This window comes from Chlorocebus sabaeus, chromosome 1 (genome assembly GCF_047675955.1).
Source record: "Chlorocebus sabaeus isolate Y175 chromosome 1, mChlSab1.0.hap1, whole genome shotgun sequence".
In the NCBI taxonomy this organism is placed as follows: domain Eukaryota; kingdom Metazoa; phylum Chordata; class Mammalia; order Primates; family Cercopithecidae; genus Chlorocebus; species Chlorocebus sabaeus.
In genome coordinates this window covers 1,753,177-1,776,550 of record NC_132904.1, presented here as the reverse complement: position 1 = coordinate 1,776,550, position 23,374 = coordinate 1,753,177, and the positions used below count along the sequence as shown (strand labels likewise).

At 60.7% G+C, this 23,374-nt stretch overlaps 1 protein-coding gene across 10 annotated transcripts; it reads right to left on the bottom strand.

Moving 5' to 3' along the window:
• Positions 1-1,156: 1,156 nt before the first annotated feature.
• Positions 1,157-20,214, bottom strand: TNNT3 (troponin T3, fast skeletal type). 10 transcript variants are annotated; one of them, XM_037998818.2, is made up of 11 exons: positions 16,340-16,352; positions 14,774-14,791; positions 10,199-10,217; positions 7,565-7,610; positions 6,338-6,454; positions 6,167-6,244; positions 5,324-5,437; positions 5,114-5,223; positions 4,880-4,970; positions 2,864-2,904; positions 1,157-1,428 (listed from the first exon to the last, which is right to left on the bottom strand). In XM_037998818.2, exons 5-11 carry the CDS (start codon positions 6,419-6,421, stop codon positions 1,374-1,376), a joined length of 573 nt encoding a protein of 190 aa, XP_037854746.2. In that variant the 5' UTR covers positions 6,422-6,454; positions 7,565-7,610; positions 10,199-10,217; positions 14,774-14,791; positions 16,340-16,352; the 3' UTR covers positions 1,157-1,373. The 10 variants fall into 10 exon arrangements, with proteins under 10 accessions (XP_037854746.2, XP_072862316.1, XP_037854748.1 ...); XM_073006215.1 differs by lacking the exons at positions 14,774-14,791; positions 16,340-16,352 and adding an exon at positions 13,435-13,446; XM_037998820.2 differs by lacking the exons at positions 14,774-14,791; positions 16,340-16,352 and adding an exon at positions 13,203-13,306.
• Positions 20,215-23,374: the final 3,160 nt, after the last annotated feature.

Genomic DNA, 23,374 nt, shown 5'->3' with positions numbered 1-23,374 from the left:
GTGATGTGTGTGTGTGTTGTGGGGGGTGATGTGTGTGTGTTGTGGAGGGTGATGTGTGTGTGTGTTGTGGAGGGTGATGTGTGTGTGTGGTGGGGGGTGATGTGTGTGTGTGTTGTGGGGGGTGATGTGTGTGTGTGTTGTGGGGGGTGATGTGTGTGTGTGTTAGGGGGTGATGTGTGTGTGTGTTGTGGGTGATGTGTGTGTGTGTGTTGTGGGGGGTGATGTGTGTGTGTGTTAGGGGGTGATGTGTGTGTGTGTTGTGGGGGGTGATGTGTGTGTGTGTGTTGAGGGGTCTGTACACGTGTAATGCTATCTGGAGGTTCTGTTTTGTCCTCCAGGTCCTGGCCTCGTCCCCATCCCCATCCCAGGCTGAGGAGGCCGTGCTGTGCTGCTCCCCCTTCCCTCCCTCCTTGGCCCCCTTCCCCAGCAGCAGAACTCCCAGATGTGGCCGCCCGCCCCCGAGTCTTTCTGGGGCCCGTTCTGGACTCCAAACCTTCCTCTGTGAATATTTTGCTGTACAAGTCTCTGCGTCTTGATCCAATTTCTGTGATTTATATTTTCCATAATTCTCTCTGGTCAGGATTTTCAGATTTACGAGCCGCATGCGCTCTGCCGTCCTGTGTTCTGGAGAAGGCCGTCTGTGTCTTCCCCGCCTGCTGTGAGCTGGGAGTGCGCTCTCCTGCACTGCCCCCACCAGGGCCTGGGGTGCCCCTCATGCGGGAGCTGCTCCCGCCTGCCTCCACCTTTCTGGGGGGTGGCAAAGTCTTCCTTGCAGCCCTGCCCTTCTCCCTCACCCGCTCCTGAGGCAAAGTTCCTGTGTCCCCAGTGGATTGACAGCTGGCACAGAGGGACGGGGTCTGGGGCTGGGGGTGTGGCCTGCAGATCCCTGCTGCACAAAGACCCCAGGGAAGTGGAGAGCGGAGGGTCCTACAGGCTCGGGCGGGGATGGGGCCCGCGTTTTAGAGGGAAAAGCCGTGGGCAGCATCTGATGGGCATCCAGGCACCACCCTGGCCATAGTAACAGGTGGCACATGCTGGCCAGTGCCCTCCTGAGCTGGCCCCGCGGATGTCCAGGACGCTGTGCCCTTGGCTAACCCCTACCCACATCCCCCCCCGTGTCCCCCAGGGCCCCCCATGCAGAAGCAAGTACACACTGTGGAAGGGGGTCTGCAGCTTTATTCACAGGCCCCAGGGGATAGAGGCAGCAAGGACACGAGAGATGCGGGGGATGCCCTGGGATGGCCTCTTCACCCCCAGGATTGTCAGGGAGCCCCTGACAGGACTGTGGGGGCTGGAGAATGTGGAGTCCCATGGGCAGCCCTGGTGGGCACAAGGGCGGAGGGTCTCTGCCTCGAGGGGCCTTTCTGTCCTCTCTACTTCCAGCGCCCGCCGACTTTGCCCTTGGCTGGGGTCCCGGCCTTCTTGCTGCTGCAAATGGGAAGCAAGCGATCCTTGAGGGTCAGGACCTCTGGCCGTGCCCCTCCTGGTCCTCCACTCTGGGTGGACGCTCAGCCCGACCCCACGCTGCTCTCTGGGCACAGGCCTGGCCCAAGCTCTCAGCGCACACCCAGCTTCAGTCCAGGCAGTGCCCACTCACCTGTGCCTGGCGGGCCTAGATCATTAGTGTGGTTAGGGGGCTGGCACGTGAGCCCAGGGCACCCTCCCTTTGTCCTTCCTTCCTTGCCTGAGGTACCACTGCAGACAGACCCCGAGCTTGGGAAGACCGTCTTGGCAGATAATGATAATCCTTTCACTTGGCCTCGAAAGAGCCCTTGGCCCTCCAGACGGTGGCCTCTGAGGGGTGGCGGTCCCAGGAACCTGCCCCGTTTGTCTGAGGCCTTCACGTGGCCGAGAGCCAGGAGGAGCTGGGTTCGGGTGAGGGACGGAGGCAGGAGGAGGACAGGAGTGCTCCGGCCCGCGAAGCCAGCCCCTTTCAGACGCGGCTGCTCAGCAGGACGCCTGGCTGGCAAAGGCCGTGCCCTCACACACGTTCCTGAGCACCCTCAGCACATGCACACGTGCACACACGCAGGCACATGCACACCACGCCGACTGCCCGCCCTCAGAGGCTCCTGCAACGACCCCTGATGGCACAACAGGGAGACGGTGAGGTCGCGTGCACCAGGGAGGAGCCTGCCCTGGGCGCCACAGGAAAGCCGGGGCTACAGGAGGAGGGACAAGAATCCCAGAAAACATTGAAACTCCAAGTAGCCCCTAAACACCGCGATGCTTGGAGAAACGGAACTGGCTGCGCAGCTGGGCTGGGTGACAGGATCCCCCGTGTGGCGTTGCCGGGGGCACCCTGGGTGCAGCCCCGTGCGGGTGGTCAAGTAGCTGTGCCAAGGGATCCCACAGCCCCCCGGGACACAATTTTATGGACGAGGCGTCACCATCCTGAGGAGTCCATGATTTTGCCCAGCGTCACAGAGGGGCTGGTGACGAAGCCCTGGCTGCTTAATTCCCTGTCCTAGGTCCCCTTGGAGGGTGGGACACTGGCAGATACCCCGGGGCCCAGGTTGGCTACACCAAAGGCCACCCAAGCAGCCCCTTCTAGGGGTCCCCTGGCTGCCCTGTCCCTGTAGCCAGTGCCATACTCGGGGCGAGGGCGTGACAAACAAGCCCCATTGGGTTCCCTCCTCCTGACTCTGCCATCCCCCAGGGCTCCCCTGCGTGCAGGAGAGGGAGGAGGCTCCGGGTCCCTGGCCACAGGCCTGTGCATGCTGGCCTGGGTGGCCTGACCGAGTTAGTCTCGTTACTGCCCGCCCAGGCCAGCCACCACCGGCCCTTGTTAGGTACTGGCGACAGCGGCCGGCCGGGAGGGCCCCTGTGCCCAGCGCGGAGTGAGGACAACAGGGCTACTCACTGCTTCTGGGCCTGGTCGATGCGGCTTCTGAGCGTGGTGATCTGTGAACAACATGAGTGACTCACTGCGACGACCCAAGAGCCAGGCCTGTGTGTCTCCACCGCAGGGTGGGCTGGGCTGGGCGACCCAGGGCTGCTGGGCCCCCACGAGGGCTCCTCGGCTCCCTTACTGTCTCCTGGCTCCTTGTGCAGGGGGACACTGTCCCTTGGCCCTCGGGCTCGTGCCTGGACTTACTCTCGCCAACCTGTACTGGCCTGGACTGCCACACACAGCAGCCCGTAGCTGGCCACTTACCTTCAGCCTGCGGCAGGATGTGGGGTGGGGGCACAGAGCATGGATGGTGGGGTGGGGAGGGTGCAGGTGAGGCCTGCGGACCCCTCCTTCCCAGTTCCAGCTCCCTTCAACTGCTGAGCTCTGAGCTCCTGGACCAGCCGCTCCTGCCCTCCTGCCTGCACCCGGGGGCACTCCGTGGCCACTGCTGGCTTGAGGCGGAGCTCCTAGGAAGGTGGGGGCCCTTCCTCGCTTGCCAACAGGGCAGCGGCCACTGGGAAGCCCCCGGCTGCAGGCACAAGGGGAGAGCGGGAGCAGGAGGAAGGCTCCAGGCCCCCTGCCACCAGCATCCTGAGCGACCCAGGTTTTTGCCATGCGAGAGGTTCACCTCACCGTGCAGTGCACACCCACGGGCCTGGCCCAGGGCGGACCCGGCTACTTACAACTTGGCCAGCATCTGCACTCTGGCCCGGACATTCATGATCTAGAAAGACCAAGATGGTTACAAGACTGGATGGGCAGCATCAAAGCTGTGGGCTAGCTTGGCCTGGTGATGGCCCTCCAGGCTCTGCAGTCCCTAGGGACCCGCTGTGGCCGCATCTATCCAGAGCCAGTGGGTCCCTGACTCAGCTCTGGGAACACAGCCTGGGTCCTGTGCAGTGAAGCCCAACTCAGGGCCAGCCCCTCTGAGAGACCCCCGAGGGTGAAGTCAGGGCTGTCCCCCATGCCTGGACCCCCTGGGGACAGCTCTGGGAGGGAGTGTAATCATCCTGCTTCTGTGGGAGGGGAGCTCGCGGAAGCTCGGGTGGAACAGGTGGCATGCCCAGAGCCCCTGAGAAGGTGCTCGGATTTGCCTGGCTGGCTTGGACGGGTCATTCCGCACCCCTGCACCCGAGTGGAGCCCAGGCCCCGTGGGCAAGCTGCTCTCCCCTAGGGCCTCTGGCGGTGCTGGAGGGTGCACATCGTGTCCTTGATGGTGATACTGGAGTGTCTGCATTTGCCCCAAGCGCACAGGTCACCCACGGCTGCACCCCTCACCCCTGGAGCCCACACGGGTGTTTGGGAGGGTGGGAAGCATCTCGGCCTCCATCCTAGTTCCCACACCGCACCCCAGTCCCTGAGGCCACCCAGGCAGGCTGCCTTCCCCAGCCCCAGCTTTGCCTGCAGCGATAACGCCTGCATGGGATGGGGGCTCTGCTCCGTCCCAGGGGGGCACAGTCTCAGGCCCCCTTTTCCAGCCGCGGGGTGCAGCGTGTCACCCCTCTCTGCCTGCCCCGAGGAAGCAGATGTCTGGGGCCCTGGTGGAAGCCAGAGCCTGGGTTTGTGGAGGAGGCTCTGTGGAAAGGACCCCCCACACCGGACGGCCTTGGTGCCCCAGGGCTGAGCTTGGTGATGATGGGGACTTTCTTTAAGCTTAAAGGGTTCAGAAAATGAACCCTGAGTCCACTCGGCCATGGCTGCTCTGCCATGACAGTCCGCATGGCAGGGGTGACCAAGGCCGCCCACAGGGGTCAGGTTCATCGCTCAGGGTGCTGCGTGGCCAGCCAGGAGGACGGGCTCTGGCCACAGTCCCCATCAGGAGAGCAGCCTCATCCAGGGGTCAGTGGCGACAGCCTGTGTGGGCCTCTCAGGTCCCAGGGCCCTGCGATGGGCAGGTCCAGAGTTTGCTCGGGACGCAGGGAGTGGGTGCTCTGGCGGGTGGGTAAAAGCTGCTAGGGCCCCAGGGCCGGAGGTGCCAGGACTCACATCATATTTCTGGCGTTTCAGCTTCTCCCCAAACTCGAACTTGTCGGTCTCCAGCTGGTGCAGGGTCTCCCAGAGCTCCTTGGCTTTGTCCCTGGGGCAGAGGAAGGGGTGAGGCTTTGTTGAATAAGCCCCAAAGGCAGGGCCGGGGCCCTGGAGTCCTCCTCCAGCCACTGAGGAGCACAGTCCTTGGTGGCTTGGGGAGCAGTAGGCAGCCCCGCAGCAGCCACCCCTCACCTCAGTTTGTCTTCACTGAGGTGGTCGATGTTGAGCGGCTTGCGTCTCTCAGCAAGAATCTTCTTCTTCATTTCACGGGCCGTCTGCTTCTTGCCTCTCTTCTGGTCAGCCTGGAGGGGACAAGTCCAAAGAGAGGGGCCTGGTTTCAGGAGGGCGCAGGGCACAGCCCACATTGAAGGCTGCCACCATGCTCCCAGCAGCGGCACATACCTTGGCCAAGTAGCTGCTGTAGTTGGCTCCCATGGAAGACAGAGCTTTCTTCTTCTTCAGGTCGTCCTCTGCCCTCCTCTTGGCATCCTCCTCCTCCCTTCTGGCCTTTTCCTCCTGTGGAGACCCCATCCCCACGATGCTCAGGGATGGAGAGAGGGGTGTGTTTTCTGGGCAGGCTTTAGGGACCCACCCTGGGCTTAGAACTGTCTGGAAGGACTCACCCTGGGCTTAGAACTCTCTGGAAGGACCCACCCTGGGCTTAGAACTGTCTGGAAGAACCCACCCTGGGCTTAGAACTCTCTGGAAGGACCCACCCTGGGCTTAGAACTCTCTGGAAGGACCCACCCTGGGCTTAGAACTGTCTGGAAGAACCCACCCTGGGCTTAGAACTGTCTGGAAGGACCCACCCTGGGCTTAGAACTGTCTGGAAGGACTCACCCTGGGCTTAGAACTCTCTGGAAGGACCCACCCTGGGCTTAGAACTCTCTGGAAGCACCCACCCTGGGCTTAGAACTCTCTGGAAGGACCCACCCTGGGCTTAGAACTCTCTGGAAGGACCCACCCTGGGCTTAGAACTCTCTGGAAGAATCCACCCTGGGCTTAGAACTCTCTGGAAGGACCCACCCTGGGCTTAGAACTCTCTGGAAGGAAGCTCCAGGTCTTGGCCAGGATTTGTTGTCTTGCAAGGGGTTCTGCAGGGCGTGGGGGACTTAGCCAGTGGCTCTGATCATTGGCCAATGACAATGGGAACCCCAGGAGGAGGAAGGCCTCAGTCCCCTGCATTTCTCTGGGCCTGGGGTTCATTCGCTGATGAGACAGCGGTAGGGATGGTGCCCTCCTTACCGCCAGTCTGTTCTGGCGCTCCCTCTCCTTCTCTGCACGAATCCTCTGCTGCTCCGCTCTCTCCGCACGGCGCTTCTCCTGTGTCCAGAGAAGTGCGTCTGCTTAGCTCTGTCCCCAGGTCCTCCAACGGTGTCCACCGGCCCCTGCTGCAACCTGAACTGCCCCACTCACGATTCTCTCCTTGAGGGCGACCAGCTCCTCCTCCTCCTTCTTCCGGGCTTCAAAGTGGCTGTCGATGAGGGCCTGGAGCTCCATTAGATCTTTGTTCTGACGCTTCTTCTGGATGTCCTGTGGGCAGGGGCAGTGGGCGTCAGCCCCACCCCTCTCTCCAACCCCTGCCCTGCCTGGCCTGCCTTGCAGCAAGAGGTCCCTTCCCTTGCCCCAGCAGATAAGCCCCGAATCCCTTGGCCACCATGAAAATGGCAAGTGGCAAGGAATGTTTCGCCTTCTCCACATTGCCACGGCTGCTGTCCTCATAGGGGCCAAGGGTGGCCTGATTTCTGAGCCACAGAGGAGGGATGGTGCCCAGCCATAAGGTCCTCAGCATCCTTAGGATGAACTGACCCTGACTTGGCTCTGTCATCATCCTCAGAGATGCCCTGCATTGGCCTGGCAGAGAGAAGACTGCTGAGTGAGAGAAATTGTTGGATAAATAGAGAGGCATGTGAACAGATGAACTGATGGATGGGTGGATGAGTGAGAGAGGATGGAGACAGATGACTGGGTGGATGGATGAATGGATGGATAGGTAGATGGGCAGAGGGATGGATATGTGGATTAATGGTAGAGGATGTGTGGATGGTGGGTGAGTGGCTGGGTGGGTGGATAGATGGGTGGGTGCATGGGAGGATGAATGGGTGAATGGGTGGGTGGGTGGGAGAGTGGATGAGTGGATGGTTGCATGAGTGAATGGATGATACATGGATCGATGGATGGATAAGTAGATGAATGAGTGGTATGAATGGATGGATGGATGGATGGATGGATGGATGGATGGATGGATGGATGGGTGGGTGGGTGGGTGAGTGGATGGATGGATGGATAGATGGTTGGGTGGATGGGTGGGTGCATGGGTGAGTGGATGGATGGATAGATGGTTGGGTGGATGGGTGGGTGCATGGGTGAGTGGATGGATGGATAGGTGAATGGGTAGAGCTTATGTGGGTGGGTGGATGGATGGATGGATAGAAGGATAGACAGAGGAGAAGGGAAGAGAGAAGTTTAGTTTTAGAGGGATTTCCTCTGGTCCAGGAATAAGTTATGGTAGAATTGCCCGGACCCAGGAGGCCCCAGCTCTGGCTGCTTGGGAGGAAGTGACCATCTGAGGCCTGGCCTGGAGCCCAAAAGCTGGGGTGTGGGGAAATCGTGGCCATGTTGACCAGAGTCCTGTAAACTTACATCGAAGTCCACTTTCTCCCCTTCTGGGATCTTAGGAGCAGTGAGTCTGAAGAGGAGACAGAGAGGCCCATGAGCAGAGACCCGGGAACCCACCCCAGAGGGTCAGCCTGGCGCTTTCCCCACTGGCCCCTGCTGACCCTGGTGCCCTCCTGCTCTGGCCCCTAGCCAAGGATGCCCCGCCCAGTGGCACGTTTGCCCCAGCTTTATTCTTATGAGGTTTGTAGCCCACCGTCCTGAGAGTGGCTTGAGACCCTCAAGAATGCTTTAGCTTTCAGCGCTGCCATCTGCCTTTCAGCTTCTGGCCGTTGCCAGTGTCGCTGCACCCCAGCTACCAGGAGGGCACCTCCGTTTCCTTCTCAAACAGATAAACAGACGCAGCCAGGTTGGGTGAGAAGCTATAGCCACTGTGGGTGGCGGTGGCCTCCCTGGGCAGGAACGGCCACTGCGAGCCTGTGCCTTTCCCCAGCCCCTCTTTCATCTTTCTCTCTGGCGGCCCAAAGGAAGGAGGAGAGGGGGCTGGGAAGAAAGCAATCTGAAGGGGAAGCGAGGCCCCTCTCCGGCTGGGTGTGCAGTCCCCTCCTCTCACCAATACATTCCAGATGCAGCAAAGAGTTAAAACAACAACCATTTTTTTCCAACAAACCATAGAAGAAAGTGGAGCTAAATATCAATCAAAAACTGGAGCAGGAAAAGGTTTCCTAAGCTCAGAAGCACCAGAAGGTGCCTCTAAGGGAAAGAAGGCCAGATGACGCCACACAAATGAAAAACTTATGTATGTAAAAAAAAAAAAAAACGGAAAATGGAAAGGCGAAGAAAAAAAAAGACTAAAAAAATATTTTCAGCAAATACAGAGAAGACTTATATCCTTATGCAAACTGATGACTAAAAAAACACAGAGATTCTTCCACCAGGAGACAAATGAGCAATGGTCATGGCTATGAGTTCTCAGAGAAAAGACGACCCATCCCAAAGTCAGGGAAATGTTGGCCCCGAGTGACTGTTAGGGCGCAAAGCCAAGCAGCCATGAGGTGCCGTTTCTCATCCATCAGAGGCTGCAATGTAAAAGCACGTTCCTGTCCCTGGGTGAGGAGGGTGTGGGACACAGACCCGCTCACATCCCACGTAGGAGACGGCGTTGGCCAGGCCCTTGTGGAAAGCAATTTGGCAGTGGATGTCAAAGCCTTAAGAACATTCATACTCTTTGACCCAGTAATTCCAGTTCTGGGAATGTGGCCTACGGAAATAACCCTAAAGACAGAAAACGCTTTCCAACCGGCGTTATTTATGATAGTAAAATATTGGGGAAAGCCTGCAATAGGGGAATGGTTAGGAAAATTACGGTTTGTCCAATTGATGGAATATTATGTGGCCATTCAAAATATTTAAGAAGACTGTGTAAAAACATGGAAAAACACTTATGAATAGTGCTAAATTTTAAAAAAGCAGAATTCAAGGCTGCAGAGACGGTATGATGTTTGAAAAACAGGGCCGACTTTAAATCTTTTTTTCCAAGCGCTATGCATGGAAAAAAGGAAGAAATAAGGCTTTTTAGTTCTTTCTGCTCTTTTCCACAGTCTGGCTGGCTGGGTGGGAGAGTTATAGATGATGTTTTTTCTTTATTTGACTTTTATGTATTTTCCAAATTTTCTTTCATGAGGTGTTTTATTTTCATAATGAAAACACAAACAATTTTTCTAAAATGAGAAAATATCTCGTGATCTGGCATTACTGTACTTAAAATCACTGAAAAATACAGTGCAAAGGATGGGAATATGCCGGCTGTACCCTTCAGATGTTCTCACTCTTCTGAGAATCTGCAGTGCTCCCCAAGTGGGACCCAACAGTGAGTTAAGACACTATGAGATTCCACCTCGCACAGAGCAGAACGCAGGCAAGAGCACTCGAGAGATAAAAGGGTGAATCACATAGTGAGTGCTGCGGCTGGTGAGTACTGATCAAAAGCAGAAAAGTCAGAAGAGCTGCAGTAAAAAAACAAACCCATGAAGTGCTCACAAGCAGGTGCCATGAGGACAAGATGCTCCGAATTCTGCCCCAAAGGGGGACAGGGGCCCCTGCACGGTGAGCTATTTCGGACACGGTCAAGGTGTCATTCTGAAGTGGGTTTCTGGGGTGAGTCCCCCACCTTTCCCCACTTCTGGACTCACTTTCTTGTCGATTTTCACATCTAGGGCTCTGGGAGTCCTCGAAGTATGGCGGGGCATGATGTGGCCCCCCGAAGGCCATGAGGTGGCGCAGTGGCGCGACTCCCTGCACCCGGCACCCTGCCTTCCTTCTTCAACTCTCTCCCACCCACCTCTCCTCCCTTCTTCTGCGTCAGTAGCCTCCTCCTGCAGGAAGCCCTCTTTGTCTGCACCGAATGACCCCTCGCAAAATCACACCCTGCTGGGCCTCCAAGCCCATCTCCGAGGTGACCCTCATCCCTCCCACCCTGTGCTCTGAGCATCCCTCCGAATGCAGGCTCCAGGCATCTGGCCCTGGCCCGCTCCTCCACCCCCACCATGGAACACAGTCACTGGGCGCCACACTCACTTGGCTGCCCCCTCCCCAGAACACGCTCCGCGCCGGGCCTGCCAGGACCCCACACTCACTTGGCCGCCCCCACCCCACACTCACTTGGGTCTTGGTTTCTCCTCTGGTCCGCACAGCACCAGCATGGGAAGAGGGACACCAGTGTGGGGAGAGGGAGAGAGACAGCCTGGGTGAGACTGGGTCGCCTGGGGCTCTGGGGTCCCCCTCGCTGAAAGCCGCTGTCCTTTTCAGCTGGGTGTACTCCCAACCCCCAGAAACAAGAGGATCCTGTTTCTGCTCTAGGCCTGCAAAAGCCCCTGGCAGGGTCAGAGGGAAAGAACTCAGGGCCTGGGGCCGGGAGGAAGGGTGAGGAAGAGGTAGGGAAGAAATAGGAGCGAGACAGGCAGCATCCTTGAAGGCTGGGAAGGGAGGAGACGGAGGAAAGAGGACAGGGGCCCGGAAAGAAGATGGGGAGGAAAGGGGCTCGGGAGAAAGGGGAGGGGGGCGCTCTGCCCGGGCTCTGGCACTGCTGGCTGGTCCCGCTTACTCCCCCTCCACTGTGTGGCAGAAGCTTGGAGCGGTGGCACCCGCAAGGCCCTGGCAGCCCGACCCCAGCACACCGTGCAGAGCAGCAAGGCCTGGCCCTCTGAGGCCCCCGTGCCGGGGGAAGAGAGAGAGGACAGAGGGAGAGGGAGGCAGGGCAGCGAGAGACCCCAGCCCGTCCTCTTTCCCTCGCGTCGGCTACAGCCAGGGTCCTGCACCTCCGGCGGCGGGACGGGCCCTTACCTTCCGCATCCTCCTCTGCGGTGTCTTCCAGGTGGCAAAAGGCACAAGCACACATGCAAGAGAAAAGCCAGCGCAGCTGCGGGAGCAGCGGGCAAGGGGCCTGTGGCGGGCAAGGGGCCCACCCCTCTCACTCGGACTCTTTCTTCCCCGGGGTGCGCCTATGGGGCCCTACAAGTGTCAAGGGGCAACGTGGGGGGCTAAGAGCACTGGGTCTCATCTGTCCCCCCGGTCTGTCCCTTGGGTCTGGCAGGGCCAACCTTGGAATCTGAGACCCTCCCCACCAAGAGGGCATTGCATCTGGGGTGGGTGCAGCCCCTTCGCTTGGTGCTTCCTGGAGCCTGACCCCTGCCTGTAAAGGCAGTGTTGCTGGGTGGAACCCAGTAGGCCATGGAATGACTACAGCCCTCAGGCCTCAGGAGCCTCTGCCGGCAACGTGATGTCTAACTCCTTGCTGGTCTCAGCCCCAGGAGCCCCTGCCTGAGCCCAGAATGTCCACCGCAGCCCCCATCCACAGGCCAGGAGCCCAGGCGTGCTCACCCCTCACCTCCCTGGGACCTGCCGTCTGACTGCCACATGGCTGCTGTCCTGAGACTGGGCCCCTCTGGGACCCCCCTGCTACCTCTCCCTGGCTTCTCTGGGGCCTGCCTGGCCTGACCTGGCCGCCCTAGTAACGGGCGGCTTCTTTTAGGATACACTTGGCTCCTGGACCTGGGGTGGACCTGGCTGGCCTGGCCTGGCTGGGGCCCAGGAGGGGGGTCTGCTGCTGGCATAGTGGCACCCGCCTGTCCTGTTCCTTCAGTCCCTGCTCTGGGCCTTAGGTAGCAGCAAGGCCATTGACACGCAATGCCCTCGGCCCTCCGAGTCTGGCCCAGTGCTGTCCCCTGCACTTGGCTAAGGCCAGCAGTCCTGGGCCCAGGGGTGGGGGTCCTGCCTTGCCAGTGCCTGGCCCGGGGTGCACTGGTCCTTGAGTCCTCCTTGCTGGCAGATACTTTGGTTGCCTGGGAGCCCCCACCAGAGAGCCCGCCAGCGCTCTTGATTTTGCAAGTGGGCCTGAGGTCACCCGTTCCAGATGCCTTGGGGGACGTGTGCACCGGGAGTGAGCCGTGGGGCATCCTGAGTGCCACAGCCTGGCCAAGGGCCCTGAAGGAACGTGGTGAGGATGATGAATGGGCTGCTGGCCCCAGCCTCCCTGACTTAGGGATTTTGCTGGACGCAGTGCGTGGCTGAGGAGCCCCCCGGGTGGGAAGGGCCAGCCAGGGGGGAGGGTGAGGTTGGGTGGGAGGCTGAGCGCTTGTGGGGAGCGACCACACGGCCAAGCAGCAAAGCTGTCCCGCGGCCCTGCCTCCTCTGCTCCTGCTCCACCCTCCCCTGCTGTCTGTCTGTCTGTCCGTCCACTGGCCTCAGTACTGGTTCCAGAGGGACCCAGCGACCCTGTCACCCCCATAGGCCATCTCCTGGACCCCTCCCTGCACGGCTGGAGTCCCATCCCCCTCCTGGCATGTCCTTTCTTGTCCAGGGGCCTCTCTGAGGCTCGAGTCATGCAAGAGCTCAGGCCCAGCAGGGAGGAGCCCCTCAGCTCCACGGCCCGTGAGTGGGGGGAGCTGAGAAACGCTCCCCAGCTGGGGCCCCTGACTTGAACGTGCAGCTCTCTGACCTCCGCCCAGGGGTACGGCCAGCCCCACTGCCAGGAAGGCCAGGCCCACCCAGGGGGCCTCCTCACTCTGGGTGTGTCTGGCTCGGGCCCAGGCAATGGGTGGGATGCTGTGACCTGGCTGCGCCTTTGCACGCATGGCCCCCGGCTGTTCCGGGTCCCCAGCGTCCCCACCTTGGGCCTCAGCCTGCCTTTCTGCTTCACTCCACTTGCCCCTCCACCCTCCCTTCCACCTCACCCCTCCCTACCTTCCCACTTCTGGCTTGCTAACTGGAGCAGGGTGGAGGCCTCTCCCGCGCTCTTCCCACCCCACCCTGGTGGATCCAGAGGGTCCCAGTGGACCCCAGCACAGTCCTCCCAAGGCCTGCTCTGCCTCAGCCTCAAGGCTGGCCACCCCCACCTCCCACCTTCCTGTTGGCAGCCCGGGAAGAGCCTCGTTGCCCCCAGGCTATGGAATCAATGCTCTCTGCCTGCTAGACCCAGGGAAACCTGCACCCCGCTGACACCAGCCCTTCCTAAGCCGGGGTCCTCACTCTGTCCCCAGCCCAGAGGCCAGAACCGGTTACGTTGTTGGTGGCAAATGTCACAAGCGGTGGGCAAGAGGGAGGAAGTGAGAGAGGACAGAAGGGAGGACGGGGGCTCTGGCCTGGAGGCTGGGGAGCACCAGCGTACCTTCTTGAACTTCCTCTGCAGAAGCAGCATCGTGGTGGGCAGAGAGGGCGGGAGGGAGAGAGAACCAGTGTGAGCGATGGCAGCGCAGAGAAAGGGGGGGTTGGCAGGGCTGAGGCGGTGGGGCAAGCAGGCCAGGCTGTGCAGGGTTACGCGGCCCCTCTTGTTCCTTCTTGGTTCCTGCACCCCCCACATGGCCACATGTGCCCATGTGGCATTGAAGTCATGCACGTACCTGGTTCATGAACTTCATGGGCTAAGGAGGCCACGGAACAAGAGGCAAAACCGCGGGTCAGAGGTCAAAGGAGAAGGGTCCGAGGTTAATGGAAAAGCGGCCCGTCGCCACTCGAGGCCGAGGGTGGGGCGTGTGCGGGGATCGAGCAAGACACGGTCAGAGTTAGCCCAGGCACGGCCACCACCCCAGTCCCATGTCCCCAAACCCTGCTGTCAGCATCTGGGAGCACCCCAGGTGGGGAAACTGAGATGAGCTGTGGCTCTAGCCCTTGGTAGAGAAGACTCAGTACTGGGGCTGGGCCTTCCTTTGTTTGCCCCCATCCCATCTGTCTTGGGGTGCCCCCAGAAGGGTGTCTGTGCCTCTGGCCGGGGCACCAAGGCCCACGGGCAAGGTTGTAGCCTGGCCAGGCAACCCCAGGGGCCCACAAAGGCAGTGCTGGCAGCCCTGGGAGGCAGAGCCACAGATGGGCCATGGAAGGCATCCCCAGGACCCCCATTCCTGCCATCCCAACAGCTGGAGGCCCACTCTTCCTTTCCCTGATGGGATTCTTTCCACAATCCTAGGGTGCTGGCAGCCCTGGGCACCAATGATGGCTCTGCCTGCTGATCTGGGCATAGAACCCCAGCCCTCCCATCCACCCCCAGCCTGGGTGCACCTCAAGGGTCTCACAGCAGAAGGCTTGGGGGGCTGGCGAGGGCACACGCACGAGGGAGCTGACTGTGCCAGGCTGCAAGGTTCTGCCCGCAGCTGCTTTCTCTCCCCTCACTCTGTGGTGTCCCAAGATGTGGCGGGGGGTCCTGGCCAGGCCCAGGGCTCAACGCTACCATGGGCTCTTGGCTGCTCACCCTGGGGTGGAGGACTAGGGTGGGCCTATGTGTCCCCTCTGCCCCATGCTTGGGGACACCCTGCTGACCAGCAGCCCAGCCTGGGGAGCCCCTGGCCCTGCTGCCTGGGAGGCTATGGGGAAGGGGGCCCACCCTGGAAACCCCACGCCCTCTCTGGTCAAGCATTGGCTGTGGTTAGTGGGTTACATTAGGGCCACATGTGGAGGCCCCTTGGCTGGCTGGTACCTCATGCTTTCCCCACCCTCTCCCCCGCCCCCACGTGGGCTCCAGCCAGGCCCCGGGCCCCACATGGGGACCAGAAGTCCTGTGTCTTCATACCTTCCTCATGGACTTCTGCAGCTGAGGAGAGCCGGGGGTGCAGGTGGCAGGGGGAGAGAGGAGAGGGTTAGACAGGGGCACACAGCAATCCTTAGAGGCAGGGTGGAGGTCAATGTCGGGTGGGGCAGGAAGGCTGGGGAGTGGACATGGGAGCTGGGGCCTTGGACCCCACTTACCTTCCTCCTGGGCTTCCTCTGAGAGCCGGAGAAGCCAGGAGCAGAAGAAGGCGGGGTTGGGGGAGAGAGGGAACAGAGACAGTGATTAGAGTGTACTCAGGCCGCAAGGACAGGAGGCCGGCTGGCCGGGAGAAGAGGGCCTGGGGCTCACTTGGCCGGGGTAAAAGATGGGGGTCAGTCCTGCATCTCTGGGGAGAGAAGACTGGGGAGCACAGACTCCCACCAGCAGAGCTGGTCACTGTCAGTTGGGCTGGGCCCAGCCCCTGAGAGGGGTTCTGAGGTCCCTCCTACCCTCCTGAGGGCCGGGTATTCCCTCCCATGCCTGGAGGCATTTGTGCACAGAGGCCCTTGCTAAGTCCCACTTTGCAGGTGACGCAAGTGAGGACGGGGACAAAACCCACAGGGCCTGTGGGAAGCCCCGGCTCTGAGTGCGCCCGGAAACAAGGCTGGCACCGAGGGGTCTTTGGAGACATGTCACATGAAGACCCTTCCGTGGCCTTCCGTGGCCTCCCAGCCTACCCTGTAGCTGCCCCAAGAGAAAAGGTGGCTCCCCAGGGCCACAGTTCCCTCCCAGAAATGAGTCTTTCCACCTTTTCGGGAGAAAAAGAAATGTTTTGCTGACGTTGTTAGGGTAGCCAAGTGTTTTCAAAATATTTTCAAAACATAGCACTTAGGACTCCTCACAGGACAGCCCTGTCTGTTAAGGTTGCGTGAACGCGCTCCCCAGTTGAGCGGGTGCCAGGGATTCCAGGGCAGCGTCGTCGGCCTGAGAACTGCCGCCCCGCACGGTTCCCAGGTGCGCCCACGCCCGCCCACGCCTGCCCGGGCACGATGGAGACGCCCACAGACCACACCTGGCCAGCACAGGGAGGGGGCTCCAGGCTCCACCCAGGGTTACAGCACAGGGTAGTGGGTGGTACGGAGGGATGGAGACACAGGGAGACAGAGATGGAGATGGAGGTGGAGAAATGGGGACAGAGAGGCCAAGAGAGACAGAGACTGAGAGAGAGAGGCAGGGAGAGACAGAGACCAAGAGGCTGAAAGATACAGAGACAGAGAGAAGCTGAGAGATAAACAGGCACACAGAGAGCCCAGGGTGCCCAGAGAGATGTGGAAAGGAACTGGAGAGAGATGGAGAGACTCTGAGGTGCCGGGAGGGCAGACATAGAGAGAGAGGCTGAAAGACAGCAGCGCTGGGCACGGTGGGGCACCCGGTGTTAACGAGAGTGAGGCCCTCGTGACCAGCCCCAGCGAACCCCACGCACCACGGCACACAGACGATGAAGGATAAATGAAGGATCATGAGTGCATATTAATCAATTAAAGAGACAGGGGTTAGTGATGATTTACTGGCTCATTCATCAGTAATTAAGTGACAGCCTCATTCATCATTAATTAATGATGAATGGTGATTGTTAATGACTAATGATAAGAGAGATGGATGGTTGATTGATAAGCTCAAGGCGGCCTGGAGCAGCCTGGGGAGGGGGTTCTGTAAGTGCCACACGGGGAGGGGGTTAAGTTCTAAGGAGGGGCTGGGGGGCTTCCAGCGGTTGCCAGAATTACCTTCTTCTTCGTACTGCTCTGCATTGGGACAGAACAAAAGAGGGGAACCACGTTAGAAGGGGCCGCCCGTGAAGGGAGGAGGAAGAGGAGGAGAGGCCGGTGTGTCCCGGCCCTAGACAGGCCAGTGACTCCTCCTGGCCAAGGGTGTGGAATTGAGGGTCCTCGAGCCCAGAGGAGGTGCTGAGGAAGGCAGAGGCTCTGGTGATGATGGTGGCTTTCGGTGGGCTCAGGGGTTCTGGATGCCACGTCCCACAGTGGGCATGAGAGAGGCAGAGAGACAGGACCCAGAACCTGACCTGCAGGCCCCTCAGGACTGTGTGGCCACCCGTCGGGGAAAAGACCCTCGAGGCCCCCAGTCGGACAGCTGTTTCCTGGGGGTCACTCAGAAGGCACCCATGGCATGTAGCCGATGTAGGGCTGCTAAGGGGACACATGGTATGCATAGTCCAACCCCCTGCCCAGGTGTGACCCTTCGTTCTAGAGCAGGAAGTAGAAGGAAAATGGGTTATACTTACCCTCCACCTGTTCACTGTGGGGCAGGGAAAGAGAGAGAAAGAAAGAGAGAGGTGGTGAGGCTGGGCTCTGCTTGGACTTGTGCAAGTTAGGGTGTGCTCCAGGCCCACAGAAGCCAAGGGGCCGGGGTCCCGAGCCAGGCGGGGGGTAGCCACCAGCTAGGTACTCACACTTCCTCGTCAGACATGGTGAAGGTGGGTGGTTTCTGCAGAGAGAGACTGAGAGACAGAGAGAGAGAGAGAGAGAGAGAGAGAGAGAAAGAGAGAGGATGGAAAGAGAGTTCGGAGCTGCCTGAGCGTAGGGTGGGGGATGGACTCTTGGAGCAGTGCTGTGGGGAGACTACGTGGAGGGTTTGGGGGCCAGCTCTGGCCTTGGACGAGTCCACCTCTTTGGGCCCCCCCTTCCTCCAGGGCTCCTGGCCCCTCCCAGCCCTTGGCGCCCCGGACTCTGTCCCCTCTTCCTGCCTTGGCTCCAGCCTGGAGCTTGGAATCTTGGAGTTGGACGGGATGTTGGAAGGTCGTGGCATCCACCCCCACCCAGGGCAGACATCCTCTCCGCAGCGTCCCCTGAGGAGGGTCATCCAGAATGCAGGGCGTGTGCCGTCCAGCACGCTCTGGACACTGGAGAAGTCCTGCTGATGGAGCTGAAACCTGTCTCTGGGTATTCTCTGCCCAGTGGGTGTAGGTGGGGTCTCCCTGCGAGCCCCTGGATGACCGAGGCTGGCTCCCCAAGATGGGTAATCTGCTCAGCCTACCGTTCCCCATGAGAACCCCTCCTCCCTGTTTGAGCCCAAAGCTCCCTTCTGTGCCCGTTTTCCTATGGGGTGCTCGGAGTCCCTGGTGTGCCCACCACATCCCTCTGAGGATCCCTCCTCCAAGATCACAGAGTAGGGAAGCTGCTCCGTCTTGTCACTCCTGTCTCCTGAAGACACTGAGGCTGAGCTCTGGAGCACATTGGGTTGGGTCTGGGCTGCTTCCCGTGCACCCCCCCGAGCCGGGCTCTGTGCAAGGCATACTTGGACTGCAGGAGCCCACTGAGAAGCACCCCCATTTCCCTCCCAGTGGCCGCTTTTCCCAGCCCCGGGGGTGCTCTGGATCTGTCCCTCCATGCCCAGGACTGGCTGCCCTGTCCATGTGCGGTGGTGGCTCCAGGCCAGCATGCTGGGGACCGTCTCTCTGTGAGCTGGCCACGATGCACACCGGGCGGCCAGGCCTGGGGAGGCTCTGAGCAGCTGCACCGGCATGTTGGCCAGGGTTTTAGAAAACAAAGTTCATTACAACACAGTACAGATCACTCGAAGACAATAGTTACGGTCCCCCCTGGGAGTGCTGTATAAGAAAAACACACGTTCATCAGCTAAAAATGCATCTACGTTGCATTGCTGAGGTGGGAACCGTTTTCCAAACCCTTTGTCAAGAATGTTAATTTTCCCAGAGCAACTTAAGCTCCATGCAAAATTACCCAGCAGATAGCTGTCTTCCAGGCAACGGGGGCCGCTTTTCCCCATCCCAGAACGTCTTCCTGAACTCTGCTGCCCCTCAAGTTAAGCCTCTTGTAACTGCCACGGCTGGGCTAGGCTCTCCTCCGTCCTCAACCCCACCAGCCAGTGTTGTCCAGGCCCCCGGTGTGACCCAGTCCTGGGCTGCCCACCGACCCCTCATGCTGTCCTCCTAGCTGCTTCGGGCCCCAAACCCCACAGCCTCCTGTAGGGCCACCCTCTGTATGGAGGAGGGTCAGTGAAAGGAGGGAGTGGAGCCCGGCCCCGCCCTGCTGTGCCCACCCCTGACCCTGGCCGGGCTGACACCTGTCGACTACCGCAAGATGGGGGCGGCGTGGCCCTCGCCTGGGGTGGGTTATTTATAAGGAGCCAGTGGCAGCTGAGGTGTCCAGAAATAGGCAAGACATTTCTGCCCAGAAACCCAAGACGTGGGTGAGGCAGGTGTGACAGCCCAGCCCTCCTTGGCCTGCAGCGGCCCCCTCACCCTCGGGCACCCAGGCCCTCCCCAGCTCCTCATATTTCCCTCCTGTGCCCCCAGGCCAGAGTCACATGGGTGCCCTGACACCCCCAGGCAGGGTGACCTCGAGGCCCACCGACGTGAGGTGGGAAAGGCCCACTCTTGAAGTGGGGAAACTGAGGCATCTGGTTTTCTGCTGAGCGCCTGGAAACAACACAAGGCTGTCCTGTTCCCCGCAGTATGGCCTGTGTCATCGCCCCTCTTTGGGGAAGGGGCTGGTGGCAGGGGTGTGCTGGGGGCAAGGGACGGCATTTCAACAGCTGAGAAGCAAAGCAGGTGTCCAGTTAGTGCCTGCCTCAGAGGGGCTGCGTGAAAATAACCTATGCGGCCAGGTTCCTTAGGCACACACGTCACCCTTACCTCCTTCGGAGGTGACGGGGCCAGGGTGGGGTGGGGAGGCAGGAACCACTGCCCCTTGCTTGCTGTGGTCCTGACCATGCCCCCAGACCTGCTGTCCAGCCAACCAACCTATGCCTTGCCCCATGTTCGCCATGGACTTCAGGAGGGGCGCCCAAGGCCTGATCAGATGGCACAAGTCAGGGGGACCGTGTCCAGGGCAGGGAGGGTGGGTGGGGGCTCTTAGGAGCACCAGCTCCTCCAGCCTTCAGCCAGGGGGACACCGTGAAGCCCACCCCCTCATTCATGCCCCGTCCTGCCCCAGTCCAGCCCCTGTTCACTTCTGTCCTGCACCTCCAGACGCTGGCCCCCAAGACTGCGAGGGCTTTAGATGCCCCTGCCCCGACACCATCCTGGGCTGACCATACATGAGCCCCTGTCCTCCTGTCCTTGTTTTCATCTCTACAAAATGGCGGTGTTGGAGGCCCAGGTGCGAGGGCAGCATGGCAAGGCCAGGACGGGCCCAGGCAAATGTCTACATGGCGGCTGCAAGCCGGCAACCTCAGCCCTGGCAGCGCCCCTGCATGGCCTCTTCCCTGCCACTCACACCCCGCGCCTCTCTGCCTCCTGCCTTCAGGCCACTCCCTAGCACTGGGCGTCCCTAAGCCCCAACTTCTCCCCTCCCGGCCTCCCACACTCTGCCTTCTTCTGCGTCCTCCCGGTGCAGAGACCATCACACCACTGTGTCCTCATCCCACACTCTCTGGACCCTGGAGCAGCCACCTGGGGGCTCGGAGCCATCATGCTTCAAGTTGAGATGCTCGGCACCACACGGGCCTGGGACCTCGGTGCCCCAGGACCCCAGAGTGTCCCTGGAACAAGGGGCTGTCCACCCGCACGCAGGAGGCCCCATCGGCCCCAGCCCTGGGTGGCCGTTCCTGCCCATACCCACCTGCCGGTTGAGTGTGAGAAGGGCTGGAGCTCCCTGTGGACAGGACCGGCTGCAGGCACTGGCGCCCGGCTCACACCCTCGTGTTATAGTGACATTTGATCTTCCCAGCAGCCCATTGGCCAGTGGCTGGGTGGCCGGGGTGTGTGTGGAGTCAGCGGGGGGGTGGGGGGGTTGTGCCCGTGCAGGCCCCTTACCAAGTATAGGAATAGCCAGAGGAGGAGGATGAAGGAGGCCAGGATGCAGAGGACGTGCTTGGAGAAGGAGGCAAGGTCCTCCCTCCGCCTCCAGGAGGTGTCAGCTGCTATTTTTACTTCCAGCAGCGGGCACATTCTGGATGGGCCGAGGAGGGGAGGAGGAAGGTGTTGGGTGGCCCTGGGGCACAAAGCCGAGGCTCTCTTTGGGCCAAACTGGTGTGGGGGTCACCAGAGCCGGGCTGCCAAGTTTCCCATCCCCTTGCCCCTTCTTTCTGAGATGTTCTGTGGGAGTAAACCTTTGTCCAGGAAAAGGGTCTGCACAGCCAGGGTTCCCTCCCGATACCCAGCTCACTGCCCCAGGCCCTTTGCTGTCTCGTCTAGGGGAGGAAGCAGCCTGAGGCCTGGGAGACCCCCCATGAAACTGAGGCCAGGCCCCCATCCCATCTGAGACCCCCTTAGAGGTCAACTGTGCTTCCCCAGGTGGACGCCACTGGGGCCCACACAATAAGCGGGCGAGGGACATGGCCAGGCTGGCTGCAGTCCGAGTTTGCCACACCTCGCCTGGGGCTGGTGCCGTCAGAGGGAGCTACATCTGGAGTTTGCTGGGTGAGGGTCTGGGTCCTCCCTCTAGGCCCTCTCTCACCCTGGGGCCCCGGGACCCTGGGCACTCGCAGTGGCTGTTACCATCTGTGCCAGCATCTCTCACAGGCTCCTGGTGGCTGTGGAGACCGGCTTTCTTTCCTCAGGACTCCAGGTGGCACCGTCCGACTAGCAGACACCCTTCCTGGCCTCTGATGACCCCTATGCTGGCCAGTGAGGCCACCAGCTTGGATGGCCCTGCCTCTTGGATCACGGAAACTGAGGCAACAGGTGAGGGAGAGCAGTCTGGCACCCTGACCCGCCCCCTTACTCCCCTCAGACCCCACAGGCTGAGCGTGGGTGGTGGTGTCTGTGGAACTCTCCGGTTTAGGCACAGGTTGGTTCCTTCTTGGCCAGCGCCCAGGACAGGGGTGAGTCCCGAGAGGCACAGATGAGGTCCCTGTCCTCCCCAGGCTTAGAGTCAGGGACATCAGGTCAATGCGCAGGGGCTCACAGTGCTGTGGGGCTGGGCCGGGGGCCTTCTGGAAGGCTTTGGTTGGCACCTCATTCCACCCCTGCATGGAAGAGTGAGGCCGCAGAGCCCAGGACAGGCAGGGAGTGCCTAAGGTCACGCGACAAGGCGGGCTGGCCCCAGGCTGCCATTTCAAAGGATGGGGCCTGTCCCCTGCCTGCCTCCCACTGAGTGCCGGGCACTGGGAAGGCTCTTGAAGCTGGAGTTGCTGGGAACGTCCCTGTCCTGCTTTGGGTCTGTAGCTTCCTCTGCACTCCACACCTTCCCCTCCCCGTCCATGTCCGCGATGGGCAAGGCTTTGGGGGCCATGCACAACCCTGGCCCCTGGACATCCATGACCAACTTTTTGCCCACTGGGGACATCTGCAGAGCTGCTCCCTCAGAGGCACCTGAGCGGCTTCCTGCAGGTTGGCGGGCCCACCCTGTCCTCTCCCATGGTGGGGCCAACCTCCTTTTCCAGGCTGGCCCTGCCAGCTCCCCTAACGGAGCCCTGAGCCCACCATTGTGGTTACACATGGCTCAGTCCACAGGCCTGGGAAGCCTGTGCCCACCAAAGTCCTCGCCCCAGCCAGGGGTCCTGAGGGGCGCATCTGAAGGTGGGCGTGCCATGGCCCTGCACTGGCCCCGGGTGGCCAGCAGGGGAGGGTGCTGCCTGCCCAGCTCCTCGGGTTTTGGCAGGCGCTCTCCGCCCAGCCGGCTGAGGTCAGAAGCACAGGGCAGGTTTTATTTTGGGTATCAGCGACCTCCCGCTCAGGGCGCTGGGCCTGAGGCGTAGCAGGGACTGCACAGAGCAGGCACCAGCGACCTCGAGGGTCTGCACCAGGTAACCCGCGCCCTGCTGCCATCTGGCCTGACCAGAGTGGTCCGAGGAGAGGAGGCAGGGCAGGGGCCTCCTGGGGGCCACTATAGACCTGGGTGGGGGCATGGCACAAGGGAGGCCCAGCCTGGGTTGGGGACGCATTTCCATGCAGGAGGAGTCTGAGGACGGACCATGGGGCCTTGGCTCTAGGCAGTTGTTGGGGGATGGGGAAGGTTCTGAAACTGGTGAAAGCTGAGCCAAGCCCAGGGAGTGGGGAGCAGGCTGTGGGAGGGAGGATGACCTCCTGAGTGTCTTGGCTTCAGCTCTCTGCCTGGGTGACCCCCAGATGGTGGCCGGGGTCCCTCAATCTAGGTCCCAGCACCCAGTACGCATGGTTGGGAGTTGTGGAGACCAAGAGGGTCCTGAGCCTCTCCTCATGCCCTGAGCTGACCTGAGTGCCCAAACTGGTTCCAGCCTGAGGCCACTCGGCCCAGTTGTGGGCTCAGACACTGCCAGGCCCAGGACAGGAGCAGCTGACACAGCACTTGGGGACTGAGCTGCTCTAGCCCGAGGTAGCTGCCACCCCACATGCCTAGTGCTTCTGATTGTGCAGACTAATTGACTCATTCTGCAGAAATGATGGCCGTCTTCTGTGTGGGGCTGGCCTAGGGGCCTGTAGCAAGGGTCACAGGATGTCAGGTGGCTGCTCTGGCAGACAGGACAGAGGTTAAGGGCTTCGTCTGCCATCCCTGGCCAGGGGTCTCATAGGCTGCAGCCCTTTTGAGCCTCCTGACGTCTGCACTGGGCATGGCCTGACCTCCAGGTTTCCAGAAGCAGAAGCATGGGGTCGCTGTAACCATGGAGGGGAGGCTGCACCAGAAACACAGCAGGGCTGTGGCTGGGCAGAGCTCAGAGGGACAGGCCCTGGGTCCTTGTCCTCGAGGCTGAGCTGAGGGGTGCGGAGGATCTGACAAGAGGCCAGGGCTGGTCGGGGGCCGGCGGGGGCAGTGGCTGCCTCCTCAGCACTGCTGACCCCAACTACCCCCTGCCCCTGGTGCTGTCCACTCTGCACCCCAGTGTTGAGTATTCAGCTGTGGCCTTTGGGCCTGCCTCTG

Bases quoted from the DNA above. Each gene is read 5' to 3' on its own strand.
- TNNT3 (XM_073006200.1), bottom strand. From the start codon at position 10,934: ATGTGTGCTTGTGCCTTTTGCCACCTGGAAGACACCGCAGAGGAGGAT. The intron at 6,455-7,564 runs GTAAGTTTACAG...CCCTGCCCACAG, and splicing joins GGGAGAAAGTGGACTTCGAT to GACATCCAGAAGAAGCGTCA. The intron at 4,971-5,113 runs GTGAGGGGTGGC...CCTCTGCCCCAG, and splicing joins CTCAGTGAAGACAAACTGAG to GGACAAAGCCAAGGAGCTCT.